The following is a 19118-nucleotide window of genomic DNA, read 5'->3' as shown; positions in this document are numbered from 1 at the left end:
TCAAGATGCTGTAGTCTGAACTGTGGCAGCCAAGGAGCTGGCACATGTTCTCTTTTGCCAGTTCTGCTGTGCAGGCAATAATGAACAGAATAACACATTCTTCTGCCTCTGGCCAAAAAAAAAGTTGTCTATCAACCCCCCGATTCTCCTTGTTTCTTAAGGCTACAGACCACAAACTAAATTTTAGTCTTTGATGACATATCTAACTCTGATGCCTCAGCTTTACTGTGCCATTAAAAACCTAGATGAACTCTTAAAGAATGAGTCAGTTTTGCTCCATTCAACATTTTAATGTAGCAAACTTTTTTCTTTGTCATCTGTGTGAAATTTACAAAGATGATGTCCATTTCTAGCAATTAAAAACTCTGACATAACTGAAAGCAGTAGTATTAGATGTTGTGCCATGGCCAACTTTTAGTCTTGATGACTAATTTCTGCTTGTCTTAAGTCCCTTGAAGTATCCACTTACGATATAATATTTTCCGTTTCCTGACTTGCATGGTTGTGTACAGTTGCTGTGCAAAGTTGAACAGCAAACACTTCAGACGTAGCTGCGTTTTATTTGTGCATAAAATGTTTCAGCTTTTTTCTTACAATCTCAGAGACTTGATCTCTTCACATGTAAGAAAAATTGTGTGTACGTGGGTAGAATAGTAGTACTGATTATGCTGTACGCTGCTTATGCACATATTTGTATGTGTTATACACACGCATACTCTGTGTGCGTGCGTCTATGCGTTTGGGCTCAGGGTGAAAGCTACTATCTGAGACCAAGATATTTTTACAGAGTGCAATAAAAGAGAAGGAAAACCCACCTTGCAAGGAGAAGTAAGGCATTATGGACTGGGGGGGGAATCATTAATTGAGATATAGGTATGCGTTAGTGGAATTTTTTGGTTTATTTTGGATTGATGTAGTTCTTATAAAGTGCTTTGGTAATTAAGATGAGGCTGAATAGTTGATGCTACTGCAACGCCCCGTTACGGAGGAGCATATTCAAACCTGACCTCTCAGATAAGAACTAAGATGTCTGCATGTAAGCAGACATTTTCCCCAGAAAAAATTCCACGTTTGATTTTCCCTCTCCTGTTCAGCAGGTCCAGGGTCAGCTGCCTCCATTAATGATTCCTGTATTCCCTCCAGACCAACGAACCCTAGCAGCAGCTGCACAGCAAGGATTCCTTCTTCCTCCTGGTTTCAGCTACAAAGCGGGATGCAGTAAGTCCTGTAGATTTTTTTAGCTGAAAGTGGGTATAGGGCACAATTTCATGCCATTGTGTATAAAAGTATGACCTCTCCAGCCTGATGGACAAAGCCATTTCAATGGCTTGCACAGATGAGTGTAAAATAGAAGGTTAGTGATTATTGTGTGAGAAAAGATTGTCAGATGGAATATGTGTTTCAATGTAACAGCAAAACATTCCACAGAACAAGTAGATTTGTGCACCTTCTTTCTGACAGATCTTTTTGACAAGTGAACATGCTCATGACCACACATACGTACATACATCTGAACAGAAGCAATTTGAAACTTCCGTAAAAATTTCAACAGTGTTGTAAGAAAATATGTTTTTCTTTTTCCTGAAGCAGTCTGCTACTATTTGTGAACTGAGGGCCTATTCTAGTCTCTTTCTTCACACAGAACTCACATTAATCTCCATGGGTGTTCTGCACAGAGATCAAAAATAGCATATGCCTTTCAGTTTGATGGACTAACACAAACTATGAGTGTATTTATGAGAGCCTAAGACTAAAAAATATAGCATCTACTTTTTTAATCTTTGAAAGATTTGAACTGTTCTTTACGTTCCCCAGATTTTTTTTTTTGGAATTTTTATTTAAGCCTTCTATAGGATTCCATATTCCTGTCAAAATGATGATAAGGAATAATCAAGGAACTGCATTTCCATTAATAGATTTCACTAGAGCATAGATTTCATAGACTTGTTTTCATGCTTTTGTGCTTGTATAACTCTTCCAACATCAGTTTCCTACTGAGTTATCTAGGATTTGCTTTTTCTACCATTGTCTGTCTCAAGCACGGGTGTTTAGCTTTATTACATCCATGTCAGTGTATCCATCTGTATCACTGACTAACTCATGAATTCAGCAGTTGTTATGAGTTATTCAGCACTTGTCGCTGCAGCAGTTTCATAAAATTAGAACATAAAAAGATTCCTTTAGTTAAACTGGCTTAGCCCACAACCTCAGATTTCTTTCAGTTTCTGTAACATTGTGGATGCAATACTTAAATGTGAACTTGAGTTTCTTTGGCCACTATCCCTTTTCCTAATATTCTACAGACTGGGACCACTACTAAAAATTATTGTTCAAAACACTTCACGTCCCTCAGCAGCTCCAGTGCCAAAGCATAGACTCATTCAGTTCTTCCAGTGATTTCACACTCAGTCTCTCTCAAATGGGAGTAGTAGTGATTCACATTACAGAATGTTTAACTAAAAGCCACATTGAATATGAATGCTACCATGACTGTATGCCTGGAAAAGGTCAGGAAAGCACCCCTTTAGATATATCTGGCAGATCAAATTAGTTCGATGTTAATGAAGTCTGGTTAGGGTAGAAAGAGTTGAGGTTGGTTTTTTTTCCCCTTCTTTTTACTGCATGTACATTAAGTGTAAGACTGTATTGTGCATCACATCCATGAAGTACGTATGACATTGCCTGTTCGTATAACCTTGAAAATGAAAAAGAAAAAAGAGCAAAGTTGCTGCTGCTCCTGGCAGGAAGGCTTGGAATTAACAGTATGCCAAGGTCTAGGACTGAGCAGAAGCCAGTGGAAAAAGACAGCTCTGTGTTTGGTGGTTCCCTGGCATGTTCGACTGAATTTGACTGAGAAGCTGAGGAGAAGTGATAAGTAGTCCAAAGGATTTTTTCTTTTCACTCACAGTTTAGTGTAAACAAAAAGCATATATGAATTTAGCTACACCTGGAAAGCTTGTAGCAATGAAAAACGTAGCTGTCTTAAAACTAGAACATGTTCACGTCAAGTAATGTTTTTGACAGGCCATTAAAACATATTTCTCCCACTTTTCTGCTTGCCCTTCTGTGTATCAGTCCTCTTGGCAAAGATGTGGTAGACTGTAAACCAAAGAGCTTTGGATAAAATTTTCTAAAGCACGTGAGTGACTTAGGAGACTAAGTATTCATTTGAAGACTGATAAAGGCATTATGATCTAAGTCTCAGGGATATTTAGCAAATGTTTATACTGTAAACTTTATTATAGTCACCTTTGCTACCTTGAACTGAGCTAAAGTGGGTATCAGTACAGCACAGCAACAGAACAACATAGGGCAGATTAATTTGTTCTCAGCACCTTAAATGCCTACCTTTCACTGCATTTGCTTCTGTATGCAAGGCCATCATATGAACTTCTGAAGATCCCATTAGCAGCATCTATACCTCACTGCCATTGCATGTTTTACATTTGGCTTATGTAGCTTATGAAAATGGAACCTTGCTTCTGTATCTCCCCAGTCCTTTTGGAAAACCTGCCCTTTTTTTCTGAAAGATTGTGGAATGATAGATTTTCAGAATTATGTTGTATGGCGGATTGGTAGGAATTCTCTAGTGATTATTCTATTATTTGCTAGCCTTAACAATCTGTATGTGGGAACAATAAAAATCTCTGTGGGACAATTCAGTTCCAGTCACAAACAATTTAATTTCATTGGGAAAGGACCGTAAAGATCATCTAGTTCCAACCCCACTGCCACATCCTGTATCTCAGTAAAAGAGAGATTTGAAAATTTGTGGGAGAAAGAAGAGGGAGTTGTTGTGATGGCCAATATTTTCATAACTGGCTAATGATACTGAGTACCTTGATTACGGATAACTGGTTGGGGATACCTTCAAAGGGACATTAATATGGTTATGTGCCCTGCCCTTTTGAAAAGTCAGATCTCTGAAAGAGTGTCTCAAAATCAGTAGCATGTGATTTAAGGCACAGCAGAGCTCTAGTCAGTTGTGCTATTGGTCACACTTGATGATTGGATTACTTGTTGCCTTCTATCAGTAGGCCAAGTAGCTTAAGAGATAACTGTCTCTGCCAGTTGTTCATCACTGTGCCCCTAACTTCTGACATACTGGTCGAGCTTCTTGGTTAAGCATTCCCTCCCTAACTTGCTTCTGTCCAGGCTGGGATAGTAAGGACTTTATGTTAAAATTGCTTAAACTGAGCTGGCTCATTTTAATGGAGACATGTTGGGAAGTGATTAAACAAGCAGCTTGGTCGCAGTGGTAACCTTTGGCAAGGGGGCTGTGACTGGAGATGGTGGCCTCTTCAGCCAGCACAGCTGCAGCTGGAAGAGAATGTGTGATCAAGCCTCGAGGTCAGTGAAAGAGAAAAAATTATTAATACCTAGTTATACTATTTTTCTTTCATTCAGCCTAGATAATGAGACCAATCTAACTTATTCAATGCTTTCTGACTCGCCTCTCCAGGTTAGAGCAACAGAAATTCAAATGGATGTCTTTCAGTAGTTTCAGAGAGTGTATGTGGTAGGCTTCCTCAACCAGTGCTTCATAGTGGACTAATGACTTACTCGGAGAAAGGCTGTGGAAAGGAGGAATACTTTTTTCTCTACACAGGCTTCTTTTTCTAAGGATTTGACAGAGAAAACACAAAAATAATCGTAACAGTTGATAGCAGAGATCCATTTAGATTTCTCTCATGGCAGATACATAGAGTAGAAGAACAGGGCAAGAGTGTATCGATACTCTACCCCCCTATACTTTGCCAGATTCCAGTGGCTGAGGACTCCGGGAGCTTCTGACCTAATGGTGGCATCCCTGTGTGAGAGCTATTCTGTATGTTATTGAAAACAAAGAGGTTTCTCTGCTTGGGTTCCTGCCTAATTGGAAACATTCTAGATGGCTGAAATGCTTAAAAGAATACAATATCAATCTCTAATATGTGCAGAGCAAATTCTTTACTTATACTTCTCCAAATATTTTGAAGATTTGGGTAAATACAGGGAGGAGAGGGGTAAATATTTTTTCCATGGTTACATGGCAGGTCGTGGTCTTTGGCTTCCAATTTGATGTAGTAAATCTCCTTTTCTTTCTTTTTCTCCACAGCAGATCATGCTTTGTAGTGCCTTGGTTTTTCATTTTGTTTTGTTTTTTAAACAGATGGTTTGCATTACATAAGGGACAATTTACACAAGTTGACACTTCCCCTTTTTTCTCTATGGCATATTGTGTGGTAGTAAAGTTGGCAGAGAAAAAGGGAGAAACTTCTATTAGAATTACATTTCTCTGTGTGAAAAACATTCATAATCTATGGTTCCAGTTGATTTTTAACCTCTGTACCTAGATATAATTGCATGATGTGTGAAATATTTAATATCGTTATTTACAATTGATGCATTTTTTTCACATAAGAAAAATAAGTTGGCAGGGTGTGATGAACTATATTGTCCATGATTAACAAAAAAAATGCTGGTTATCTACTTATTTGCTATGTACCTGATTATCTATTCTCTGTGTGCTATTTGGAATTTAAGTATTTTTAGTTTTATGCAAACCTCCCTGTATGTACTTTACTATATACATAATAAGTTGTATTTATATAGATGTATTATACAAATCTCTTTATAAAACGAGCTGATGTTTCAAGGCAGGGTGTTAACTAAGATAGTGACCTGTGGCATGAGCAGATATTAGGAGTTAACTCCAATATCCTAAGTGTATGAATTAGTTTTAGCAGCAGGCGATCACCTTCTATTTCAACTGATGTTGAAACCAAACAGACCCCGATTAATGCATTTCCCAAACGGTGACAAGGCTTCTCTCACATTTAGGCTATGCAGGTCATTTAACCCTTCTTTTTTTTTTTCAGCCAGAATTCCTTAATACTGTCATTTATTACTACTGCTATTACTAGTTCAGCTCCACCTCTGATACTTGCTAGATAATATACATAACTCCCAGCATTTTAGCAATGGTGAGTGAAATGTCAGCTTTGCTGAGATCTGAGGAGCTGTTGCTGTTGACTTCACTGAAGTCAGATTTCACACCAGATGATACAGATCTGCTAGGGCCACTCTTAGAAATAATTAGAATTTATTTAGAGCTAATTAATATTTGTGAAGTGCTTTGAAAGTATAAAAATAGTGTAATTGAAAGAAGTTCCGTATTGTGTCCTTTAAAAACTGTATAGATCCACCTCAGAGGAGGCTACTCTGTGGTCATAGGTTGAGTGATCCCTCTATTAATGCACATATGTATAGATCTGTATGTGGAATATTAAGACATGATTGTCTCTCCCATGTAAGAGATAATAAAGGGAATGAAATATAGATTTGGGAAAGCAAAAGGGGCTCCTTCTGGGGACCATTTAGAGAAAAGTCAGAAGGAGTTAAGCTGAGAACAGTAATGGATTTGGTATTCTTCAAGAAATCTAAGTGGCAGAATGCTTCCCCATGCTTCTTTTCTTCTTTTGTGGTTATATATTTGTAGCACTGTTTACAATTTGCTTTCCACTAAAAGATGCAGAGTGGCCCAAAGTGTGTAAAGAAGATGGGTCCTCCCCAATTAATGATGCTAGGTAAAATTCATTTTGGAAACTGCACTCCATCACTTCTTTAAGTATTTGATGATAGCCCTAAAAAGGAATTGAAATTTTGAGTAGCCACTTACGGTGATATCATGTTGTGTTGGTGCTGAGGTTTTTCGATATTATAGAAGCTTTTGAATTCCAGATGGTTTCTTCTCTGGAGGATGAAGAACAATATACTTCATTTTCTAAACTGAGGTGTGCAAGAAATTGAATTATATGGAGATTTTTAGGGTTTGCTTTCTTTTCTCAGGAAACAATAGTGACTAAGCCTGTATTTCTGCAAGTGGGATTTACCCCAAATATATTTTTCAGGTTATTCGCAAATTCTCAGGAAACCTTCTAGGTAGCTTTTTATTTGCTGATACCTATATTATTTTCATGGAAATGCGCCAAATTTTGGAAACAAGAATTGCATTTCTTTGCCCATTCCTCCTCTCCCCTGTGGGCAATTTGTTGTAACAAATTATATTGTGTTCCCAGTCAGATGTCATCAACACGAGGTTTTCTGAAAGTGCTTTAATCACTATTTCAACCATATCCAATTAGGAGTGGAAAAATCTGAATATACAATAGGTACATTGTATGTGTCTTGCATATCAGCTCGTTGCTGCTGTAAATGTTCTAAATAAAATAACACACACAAAGTTATTGATGAAATAGCTAATTACCTTTTAAAATCCACAAAAATGGGTGAGAAGAACAAGCCAAGCCTAGTAAAATTAAAATATGCTGAATTTACTGTTCGTCCGTATTCTGATGAACGATAATTCCAATGTCTGATAAAAACGAAACTCTCAGTTAATTGGTTCCTCATGCAGTACAATAAAATTAATGTTTAGGAGTTAAATACCATAACTTCCTCAGGGAAATTTGCTGATGTATCTCTGTTTTTTAGTCAGTCACATGTTTCATTGTTTAATGGAGTATCATTTGAACTGTCTTATAATTTTTCTTGTGCTTAGTGTCCATGTGTCTGGCTTCTAAAGAAATTGAGTGCTGATTTCTGATTTAACTGTGTCAGCTGTATCAGCTGACATGCAGGTCATTGACAATCACCAAATCACAACAAAAAAAAATTGACATTGCTATGCTTTTATCAGAATGATAAAAATAGGAACCATGTGTTGTGAGGACCACATACTGTAGCTTCTTTATAAAGATGCTAGTCATCTTTCAGGGCTACTGTTTATGCCATGGAAAAGAATGAGCATATGACTAAAACCTCATGTTCCCCCCAGGATAAGAAAAGAGTAATAGCATTGTGGGTAGAAACAGCAAGAAGGAGGAATTTTTGGTAACAACTTTGACTTTTAGCATACATGAGAATGTCTCGCTTCTCTAATGCTCCAAATGCAAGGGAAGGCATCAAGGCTGCGAAAAATAACAACACAACTAAAGATTATTTCTAACTGAAAGAATCCCATAGCCCCTGATCTGTGAGTGGCTTCTCACAACAATGCTAGTAAAAACAAAATAGACAAGCAAAATAATGAAGACCTGTGAAAATAGGCTGATGTTTTCAGTTCATTTTCTAGGCCATAAAGGATGTCTGGTGTTTCGGCACTATTATTCATAGTCAGGCAACCAAATAAAAGTCTCAGTTTTTAAATTCATGATCATGTACAAACCTCTGTGGAAATACATTGGTTTTCCTTGGCACTCAGAGCTTTTGAATAACTGTCATTTATTCAACAGATGTATTAAAAAAAAACAAACAGGCATCTTGGAAATCATAGGACTGTTCTGGTTGGAAGGGATCTCCAAAAGTCTGTAGTCCAACCTCTTCCTCCAAACAGGGTCATCTAGGAGATAAGCCCAGGTTACTCAGGGCTTTTTGAAGTCAGGGCTTGAAAACCTCAAAGAACAGAGACTATTTTGACAGTCTGTTTCAACATCTGTCTGTCCTCATGGGGAAAATCTGATGCTCTCTTGATGGTCCGTTATCTCTTTTCCTCCAACCAGGTACTGTCATGAGGAGCCTGGCCCTGTCTTGTTGATCATGTCCTCCTAGGAACTGGAAGGCTGCTTTTAGGTCCCTCCAAAGCCATCCCATCTGTAGACTGAATTGTTTCTCTAAAATGCAAAATAGGCTAATCCCTTATAGGCAGCACTCAGTCAATGCTGCCCAGAACTATCCTCAAATAAAATCAAGGAACCTATTTGCATTTTTTTTTTCTAAGCCACTGGTGGTATCTTCTTCATACTCTTTTTTCATATCTAAATTCCTAATGCCTAGAGCCAGAAGTCAGGGAACACCACTCATGTTTTTCACAGCCTCCCATTACTCTTACAACATGCCCACCATCACACCAAAAGAATTAAAAAGGAAAGTGGTGATAAGGATGAGAATAAGTGGTGAGAAGAGATGCAGTGACTTACCTGTCAGTTAGACATCAGCTATAACTATCCATTATAAATATATTTAAGCGATAAATTGAGTGTAAAATTATTGTGGCTTTTTCTAGAGCTTGTCAAAATGGGAGGAAGATAATGTAGGATCTAATTTCATTCAACAAAATCTACTATAAGGAAATGTTTATTCCAATATTTTTCATGGAATTTAGTTTAGCATGCTGGTTTTTGGAAATCATAATTTAAGAATTTGGTTTTGTTTCCTACTCTTTATATTCTTCACACTGCTTTCTTTTTTTCTTCTCCTTCCATGACCTGCAACTTTTTTCACATGCTGTCCTTGAAAGACAGGTAGAATGAAAACAAGAAGTTTAAAAGAATCATGGGAAATAAACCCCCTATTTCTCTTCTGGTGTCATTTTTTTTGAAGAAGAAGAAAATTTCAGGATAAAAAAATCAGTGTTCTGTTGTTTCATTTAATCAGGTTCAACTTAAAAATCCTGTCAAAACATTATAATTTTACATTAGCATGTAACTTGATTTTATAGCAAGTGAGACAATTGTGTCTTCTCTGAAGAGCTTGCAGCCTGTCAGGAGACAAGACAAGACACTAGGGGGGGATTACACCATGAAGGAGAATAATTGAGATGAGTGACAGAAAAAGGAATACAGATAACATCTTATGAGTTTAGGTGAATGGTGCAACACACTTAATGTTAGTTCCTATGCTTTCTTTTCTCTTTTAAAAGAAAAAAAATCTTAATGTTTTTTAACTTACTAAGCTCCTTTGGTAAAATTTTGCAAAATATAAATGGTTTAAGAGCCACTGTTGTATATCCACGAGTATAGAGTCCTTTAATATCCACGAGCTTGCTAGCTAGTGAGTTGAAAATCAGGTTCCTAGACACAGGGTTATTTTACATTTTGGGACAGGATGTCCACTTGGCTCTGTACCACAAATTACTTTCACAGAAAAGTGTTTTCATTGGAGGATGATAGGGAGAGTTCATAGAAAGAATGGTTTAAAAGTGAATGTACTTGATGAAAAATCCTCTTGTAAGCAAGATCTTGAAAGATTATGTTGGGCAAGGATGAAGGTGTGATTTGAAATTGAAAGAAGTTGCAGCGCATAAATTATCAGGAAAGACGTTCTGGGTATGTTTGTGGAAGATGGACCAAAAGAAGGTTGGAGAAATAAAGAATTGGCACAGAATTGAGAGTTCAGCCTTCCCTTCTTTCTGCCCTGAGCCCCCGATGCTCTTCTTTGCTCACAGTGTGCACCAATAGCTCTAATATCCCCCGTCAGCTCCTCGAGGCTGACATATCCCATTCACTTCTTTAGGTGCTATATCACCGGTACATATGTGTTCTGTGGTTTTTTTCATGTAGTCAGTATTGAATAATTCTGTTTTTCAAAGTGATGTAACTGAGTAGCTGGGAAATAAGTATATATTAGAGAAGAATATGTCAGAATATGAATATGAAATAATTTTTACTTTTTTCTCACAATAAAAATGTCGTCCTTTGAGCTGCTCCAGATTTTAGCATATAGTACACTAAAGACAAGCAACAACAACAAAACTTCTCTGTGATACTTTGTTTATAAGAATAAGTCCACACATAACAAGAGATAGTGTGAAACATGAAAGGACTGCACAAAGTGTTTCTTTTGGTAGCTGAAAGATGCAAGGAGGTACACTCCTGCCTGCATGCATTAGTAGATTAATAGTGAATTTTGTAAATTTTTGAGAATTTATTGGTGTTTTCAGTGATGAATGACTTATGAATGGCTTGGGAAATAATCATTTTTCTAGTAACTATATGACTTATCTCACATTCCTGGAGTGTCCCCGGAGCTTGGGAAAAAATTGTGGTGACTTTTGACGTCTAAAAATAAGACATTTACTGAAGAAGTAATGAAATAGTTAAGACATGAATTTCCCAGACTCCAGAATTAACTAATACTGTTCATATGGGAATGAATTTAAGGACAGTAGAAAGATCATATTTTAAATTAACAGCAATGAATGAGCAGGTAAATATTTATCAGAGGAGACTTGAGGTCTCCGTATTTTGAAGGGCGGCAGTTGCTCCTGCACCATCTGCTGTGAGTGTGTGGGTGCTTGGCCTCTTCATTGCTATAGGGACTGGATTCATCCCTGGGAAGGGCACTGTCTGAAAAGGTATCTGTGAGTTTTAATCTTGGCTCTTCCACTGGCTCGTTGAGTAACCCAGGACATGGCATGTCATTTGAGTATATTCCTTGCACTTTTGTGTTTTGTCTCCTGTGGACAATAAGTTCCTCCAGACAGAGCAACCTTTTGTTAGACATTTGTCCTACAGCAAAAGCAAACACAGTAGACCACTAACCGTGATGGTGTGTCTGCTCATTATTGTACCTTCCTCCAGCTTCTTCACTGCTACTGTGTCTGTACTGTGGGAGCAGTAATGTGGATATACTGTGAATGAGTAGCACTGGTGAAAGAGTCGCAGCACAGGCGGGGTATACTTTCTTTATAGAAAGAATTGCTGCAGCCCTACCATCAGCACAAGATAGCATAACGATGAAAAGATTCATGATAGGTTTTAGGAGCCTTTTAGTTTTCTTTATTGTGTTCATTTTTTAAAAATATTTTGGGGCACTGGAAGAATGTAAAACCCTTTAAAGAGTAAACTAATAAAAACCCAACCTGGTAGATGGGAGAACCTAGCTCTGTACTGCTACACTCTGTTTTCAGGATGAACTTGAGTTTTTTCCATAGAATTCTGAAAATCTACATTAACTTGTATTGATATAGTACTAGTAATTGCAACATATTAGTTGCTTACTAGTGTGATCTCTCTAAAGAGTCCCAGAGGCACTACTGACATTACCAAAGCCAATGGTTGTGACCATGCATATGTCCATGGAGTATGCACATGGCCGTGGGGACTTCAGTATGTTCTTATCTCATAAGCATTTCCTTGATGTATCAACCAAATGAATTATAAAGGATAGAAATTACCACAACAGATGAGGGTATGAGAATCTGCCTGACTTTTTTGGGAAGGTGAGAATAGTGGATTTATGGATTAGTGAGGTTGTGGGAATATGATCTGAGGCTTATACGTGTGCGGAGAGGAGTATGGGACAGTCATGGAAGTTAATTTTTTAATATGTATGTTTTAATACAAATAATTCCTAACTAAAAATTTTCATAGGATGTAAAATCAGCATTCTACTGAGAAACTTTCCTGTTGCTCTTTTCTTTGAAGTTGAGAAATTAATAATTTTATATCCTTTCATGTCTAGTTTTTGAACAAAATGCCCTTTTATAGAAAGGATTCTTTCAGAGTGATACTGGGATTAGCCTTTGAGCTACTAGTAGTGTGGAAGCAGCTGAACACCATTGACCCCAAGTCTTTGACCACTGTCTCTTTCTTCTTCATGTCTCCACATTTTTAAGGCCCACTGCTTGGGACAAAAGATAACTCTAGAGAAAATTTCAAGTCAGAGAAATTTTTATTTCAATCTATGATATGGAATGGGAAGTGAATGCTTCAGCTGAAGCCAAGTAAAATTGGTAGATGTGAAACAATGGCATCATCTGGGAAAAACACCCAAGCAAGTCAGGAAATCTGTTGCCCATTGGCAGTAAATAAATAAATATAGAAGTTGTTGCCTGGTGCTCTTGCAAAGACATCCGTGAATGGGGATGCCTGGGCAGACCTTTGGATTCCCATTGTTTGTCTGGGCAACTTTGAAAGACTGTGAAGTTTCAGTCAGCAGGGCATTATTTAAGATGTTCTAAAATATAAGCAGGCACACTTATTTAAGTTAAATATCTGTTAAGATGCTTTGCCAGCCAGACCACGTTTTTTTCTGGCCCTAGATTTGAGCAAGTTACGGTATTTAATTCCTCACAAGAGATCAAAATGCTTGATCTCTGCAAAGAAGCTTGCCTTATAAAAGGGAAAAGTAAATGTTAGCCTTTTCCTGAACGTGTATAAACTAACACAGCTTATTTCTAACATTTTTAAACTGAGATAAATTTCTTATCTTTTGTTTTCTGTTTCCTGTAACTTAGGCTTGTTACTGTTATAAACTGTAATCCAACAATAGCTAATAATGATTGTACAGAGCAGACTGCATTGCCTTCTTAATTTGTTTTTTTTTTGGCCTTGTTCACTCAAAAAGGCACAATAAAGGAGGAAAACTTTTAATCTATCGCTCTACTGAAACGTACAGGGACATTTATGTAGATTTTCCTGCTAAAGTGTTCCACCTTTTCTGTAGTCTCATTTCAAGTGGCTGTTTTAATACTACAGAAATCATGCATACTACCAGAACATAGGATCCTAAAGAAGTGCTCTGGTGATCCTTATTCGAGTGGGAAGTGCTTAAACATTTTATTGTTTGGGGAAGCAATGTAATGCATGTAATTTTTTTTTAATTATTTTTACTAGTTTTCTTAATAGTTTTGTTGATGGGCTAATACGAAGTTTATTTTAACAAATCAGATTTGTAAGGAGTGACCAAAAATAAGTTCTTCGTAACATTAAAACATGTCTGTCTCCATCTTGATTTTTGCCATCTCAGGCTATTTTCCTTTATAAACAGCTGCAACTTTTTCTTAAACCTTTACTGGGTCCCATTTCTCATTCAGCACAATGCAGTCCTTACTAAAATTGAAGAAGTTTTGCCTTAGAAGCAAAATTGAATCTACAAGTCATGAAGTGGAATTGGCAGCAGGATTTCAGAGGCTTTTATCTGATTTACTTAACTTCATATGCTTTTTCCTGTTGTGGGATCAAACCCTGAAACTAAAGCAAGGGGATTTTTTTTGTCACCTAAAAGAAAACACAGTAGTCGAGGAAGTGTCATTTCTGATCTATGTGAGGCTCAGTTTACTAACAGTGCACAGAGTTTGGTAAACTTCATATTCTGGACGATCTTGTAAATTTGTCCCTTTCTAATGCTCTGATCTTATCAAGGTTGTACTGTTTTCCTTTTCTTCTCCTCCACCCCCATCTTCTTTCTTTCTTTTTTTCTCTTTCTTTTTTTTTTTTTTTTCTGAATTGCAGCCTTCTGATCAATGTGCACTTTTTTTTCCATTTCCCTAAATACATCATGAAAAAGGATGAGGTTTCCGCCTTAATTGCTTGTGCCTTTTATTCACATTCCTCTCTCAGCCAGAATTGTGAAAAGAGTGTTAGTAAAAGGCTGCACAATAGAGCTTTTCATTAGGCCTCAACAAGGCACACAAAAGAAGGCTTTTGGAAAGAGTGAATGCAGGACTTTAATTTGCAGGTGGAGAGTAGATAAAAGGTGCTGACGCCTCTATTATTCTCTTACTTAGGTGACCCTTACCCTGTTCAGCTGATCCCAACTACCATGGCAGCTGCTGCCGCAGCAACACCAGGCTTAGGTCCGCTCCAACTGCAGGTAAGTCGCAAACAATGCCGGAGAAGCAAAGGTTAAGTAAATATGAACAACAGTTTTCTCCTCCATTTGAACACTGCAGTTAACAGGTTTTAGGGGCTGTTTCCTTCACATAAAATCTGCATCTGAAGCAAAATAGTCGTCAAATCATATACATTTTCCTTTTACCTTGGGGGAACTTTTTGTTACGTTTTTGTGTCTTTATTGTCAATTTAACCACTTTTAGTTTTGTACTTTGAATTTCCACAGAGCAATGTGTTCGCTCATCTTTTCGATTAGATAGTTCTGGTGCGGGCTGTAAAAGCTGGCTAGGTGTAGACCAGCAAAAGGAAACACATTGTCAGGCAGAAAGAGCTGTCCTGACAAGCACTTTTAAACTGCTTAAAAGTCACTTAACGTGATTATATCCTTTTAAGCTGTAAGCTCTTTGGAGCAATGACTGGCCCCTCCTCCAGTGGGGCACATTTTAGGAAATGCTGTAGTGCAGATAATTAGCAATTATATTTAATTTAATGTAAGCAGTTAGAAAACAGGTGGAAAAGTACCAAAGAATTTTTTTTTAGTCTGTGTTAGAGAAGGCTTTTTAGCCAGATGCATCTGACTCAAAATTCCCACTGTTGTTCTAAATTTTAGAGGTAGTAGTGTGTCCATGGGTCTTAATGATAGCAGTGCAGATTTTCTTCAAGTCATTGGAATAGTAAATGTGATGTCCACAGTTTCAATTTTCTTACCTGCCATGTATGCTTTGCTGGCAGTATGAAGCCAGATAAAATTTGGGACTAAGATGAAATCAAGATCCAAATCAGCTCTAGTTCTGCAAAATCTGGACTGACACGCTTTTGTAGAAACAAAGAAAAATCTCATACTCTCCATTGCTAATTTGTCTCCCAGCTCATTGTTATTTGCCAAGTCACATGGAACAGCAGAGCTTTATACCTGCTTGGAGAAGCTCAGCATTTATAAACAGTACATGTAAAATGCATTCTCAAACTCACTTTGGCCAGCATCAGTATGAACTACACACACTGCAACATCAGATATTTCAGTTGTTTGGCCAGCATACGAGAGCGTGGGACATAGTTCTGGGGAAGGTTTTTTTTTTACTTTAACACAGCCAGCGGAAGTTAGCTGTGTTTCACAGAAATAGCTGCCAGTGTGTAAGCTGACACATTCCATGCACCACAGAGGTTAATACATTCATTCCTATTGTGCCTTTGTATGAAAAGCTACACTGTCTGTGTGTTAGTTTCTGATTCTGTGAGTTACAAATACCGTAGGCGGCTTAAGAATCATGGGAGCCATAAAAGTCATCCCTCTGAAATTAATTTTGGGGAGTAATGTCAGCATTGATAAAGTGCTTATTATAGCCAAACACACATGAACACACATATGGAAGAAAGGAGGGGGGGCGGAAAGGAAAAACAAAAGTGGAACTAGCTAGCAATGAGGAAATAGAGATTTGAGTCTAGTTCTCCTTATTTTTGTGATCATTCAAGCTAGTCCTGAAATAATGCATGAGTGCTCCAGTAAGTTGGGAGGATGGTTTAGTTCCATTTTTGGACCAGCTTTGGGCTGAATCTCTGGCGTGCAGTGGGCTGAAGTATTCTGATTAAAATAGGATTTATCACAATGACAGTTTCCTTACAAACAGGTATGCTTTGCGCAAATGTGACTGACTTCATAAATATCTTAAGATTGATCTTGGTGTGGAAAATTTGAAAACCTCAAAGACCTGAGAAGGAGAACATGAAAATGAAAGTATTGACCAAATTCACCTCTGTTGTTTTGCTACATGTAATTTAGTCTGGAATTAAAGGGATAATTTGGCAGCCAGTCAGTGGGAGATGTTCAAATTACTAACTGTAGACTCCTTCAGATCTTTCAGACTTGATCTCGAAGGGTATGTATATGCTGGACAAAAATTGAAGTCATCTTTCTTCAAAACTTAGCAGTGATTTTTAGCTATTAGCGCAACCTGTCTAATAGGAATCAGACATGCATCTTAATTTCTAGTGCCATTTGGAAGAGTCAGATAGGCTAGATGTCCTTTGGGAAAGGTGTTATGATGTAATACTGAGAATGGACTATTACCTGTGATAAAACAAGTGAAGCTGAATCTAGCATAGCTGTTAGTTTAGAAGGATTGTACCTTCTCTAAACTCTGTTGACATCCATTGTAGCTCAGTGGTGAGAAGTCATAAAGAAATATTCATGATGTTTGTCATGAAGAACTGGTTCAAAACCACCTTCAAATAGCATGAGTGAATGTGCGAATGTGCAGCCATTACAATCTCCTTACAGGAGGAGCTCTTTACACCTCAGACATTCCCTTGCGTTACATATAACTATAGTGTTCCATACAAACCCTCTGTCATCTGGTCATCATCAGACAGTAGAAGGGCAGACAAGTACAGTATTCCTTCTTTTCTTCTTTTTCTGTCCTCCCTATCACTCATCTTTCAGGCTTTGTATACTAAAAGCAGTAGTTTTCAGAGGAGATCAAAGAACCTGACACAATACTCAGTTAGTTACTTGATGCAGAATTTGGTACACAGCATTATCTTCGCGAACACAAAGCCAAGAAATTTCTCCTGTTTGTTTGTATAGCGATAAACATGTCTTTGTTATTTCATTAGAGAATTTTTAAGTCAGTGCATGGCTTTAGTAGAGCACTGTGAGATCATCAGGAAGTACTTTTTTATCCCTGGATGTCAAAATTGGATTTTATTTTCGTAAATGAAATGCACACTGTATTTATAGAACTCCTAACACATGATTGTTTTCCTGTGGCAAAGATACTCTGTCAGTGAAAATGTAGTCTCTCATTTTGAAATGCCTTGTTGATTCGCACTGATGGGTTCGTAATCGGAAACCCTCCATTTCTCTCCTTGCCTTTGAGTTGTCACTGGGGTATACAGATTCTGTCATCTGATATCCACCACAATTAGCCATACATGATTGCCTTTATTTCCAGTATCCACAGAGAGACTAATGATTCAGTGAGAATGGAAACTGAAACTTACATTGTTAGATGTCATAAAAGCAGTAGATGGATGGGGCCATGTTGGAGAAGCTGGAACTAACACGATGTATGTTTTAACCCATGCCCTGATAAACGGCTAACTTATCAGCCTTGCATATTCACCCATACCCACATTTAATGACGTAAATGCCATTTGTAAAAAGGTTTTAACTTTCCTCTGTTAATGAGAAGGTTCAGTCCCAAATATTGTGTGAAGTGTCATAAACCCTTCATTCAGGAGGGATTGCAGTAAAATCCTTCCTGGTTAGCACGAGAGTTTTCTTATATTGGTTTATACCTCCGTAAATTTCATATGGTCTTGTTCTTCAAGAGTGATGCAGCATAGTGATTCTCTTTCAAATGCATGAGAACAAATATGAATACGGCTAATGAATCGAAAGTACTGCTATATGCCTTATATGAACATGATGTTTTCCTGTTGGTTCAGTGGATGAGGGAATTAAATTTCTCCGTATAACAAGTTTTGCACAAAGTGAAGTGATTGTTTTAATACCGGTCATTGTAGGCATACCAAGTATGAAGTAGATGTTTCCAGAAGTCTGACCAAATTCAGTACAAAATGATACCTGATGGTTTCTTTTCTGAAGAAAAATAATTCCTGAGTACTTTCTGAGCATTAGGAAACAAAGGACCTGATCGCCTAATTTGAAAATTGAGAGGAATCTGCACTATTGGGAGCATGAATGGTGCAGATCTCCTGGATTGTTCATTTGATAATGAAATAGTGACGATAACTGATTAATTGGCAGTAATCCAAATGCTGTATATACCTGTAACTATGAGATCTGACACAAAAAAAACTAAGACTTTGCCTGTAACTCCTTTTATTTAACAAATTCAGAAAATCGACTACGATCACCTTTAAAATAGTTCCCTTCTGAGTTGACACACAGCTGCATATGATACTGCCAACATTTGAACCAATTCCACAGATTGTTTTCTGAAAGGCTGTTTGAGTCATTCTCGCTTTCACATCTTTTGCTGACAAGAAATGGATTCCTTTGAGCACCAATTTGATCTTTGGGAAGAGGGAGCCGGGTTTGATGAATAGGGTGGGTGCTCAAGCACAGTCATGTTATTAACTAAAAACTGGTTCACACTCAAAGAATTGTGGGCTGGTGCGCACCAACGGTTTCCCACCAAGGGTAAGAAAACTTCTGTATTTTAACAAACATCCACTTGTACTGAGTGAAGAGATTGAGTTGAGCCTTGTCTCACTGTGACAGTTTGGAACATTTTCTATAAACATCTCTCTGTCTCCTCTGCCACCCTCGGTTCCCAAGATATAGGGTTAGTCTTAGGTTTTCTGTGTCGAACCTCGTATATCAAAAAGCACTTCTGGATGTGTAGTGACAGCTGCCCGTGTAGTGTTACTATATGGACATTTTGTCCTGTCAAAACAGTGTAGCAGTCTTATGTAATATAGACTTCTTGCAAACATCTCTATTGGAAAAACACCTCAAAAGGTTCTGAGTGCTGACTTTCAAACTTTCTTCCCTCTTCATCTTAGCATGAAATGAGGCATTGTTATTATTGATGGTTGTGTTCAACATTTTGACCAAACCCGTCAAAACGCTAAAACGTGGAAGCATTTTAGCTGGCTCTCAGTTCCAAGTACCTGCTATTTGAAGAATCCTGGTTAATTCTTCAAGCATATCTGAAAAATAATTTTTGCCAAGTTTTTTAGTCTGCATTTTTCTTTATTTGGGCCAATTTCTTT

At 37.6% G+C, this 19118-nt stretch overlaps 1 protein-coding gene across 19 annotated transcripts in view; it reads left to right on the top strand.

The window, feature by feature from the left end:
- Positions 1-19118, top strand: part of SOX5 (SRY-box transcription factor 5) — a 651718-nt gene that overhangs the window by 545534 nt on the left and 87066 nt on the right. For 14 of the 19 annotated variants that reach the window (XM_054078778.1, XM_054078736.1, XM_054078763.1 and 11 more), the window contains 2 exons: positions 1095-1218; positions 14273-14358. In XM_054078778.1, the coding sequence (XP_053934753.1) occupies positions 1095-1218; positions 14273-14358 (210 nt within the window). The remainder of the gene's footprint in view (positions 1-1094; positions 1219-14272; positions 14359-19118) is intronic. The other 5 variants (XM_054078814.1, XM_054078808.1, XM_054078795.1 and 2 more) reach the window with 1 other exon arrangement.

Source organism: Cuculus canorus, chromosome 1, assembly GCF_017976375.1.
Source record: "Cuculus canorus isolate bCucCan1 chromosome 1, bCucCan1.pri, whole genome shotgun sequence".
NCBI classification, from domain to species: domain Eukaryota; kingdom Metazoa; phylum Chordata; class Aves; order Cuculiformes; family Cuculidae; genus Cuculus; species Cuculus canorus.
This window is presented reverse-complemented; position numbering and strand designations above follow the sequence as displayed.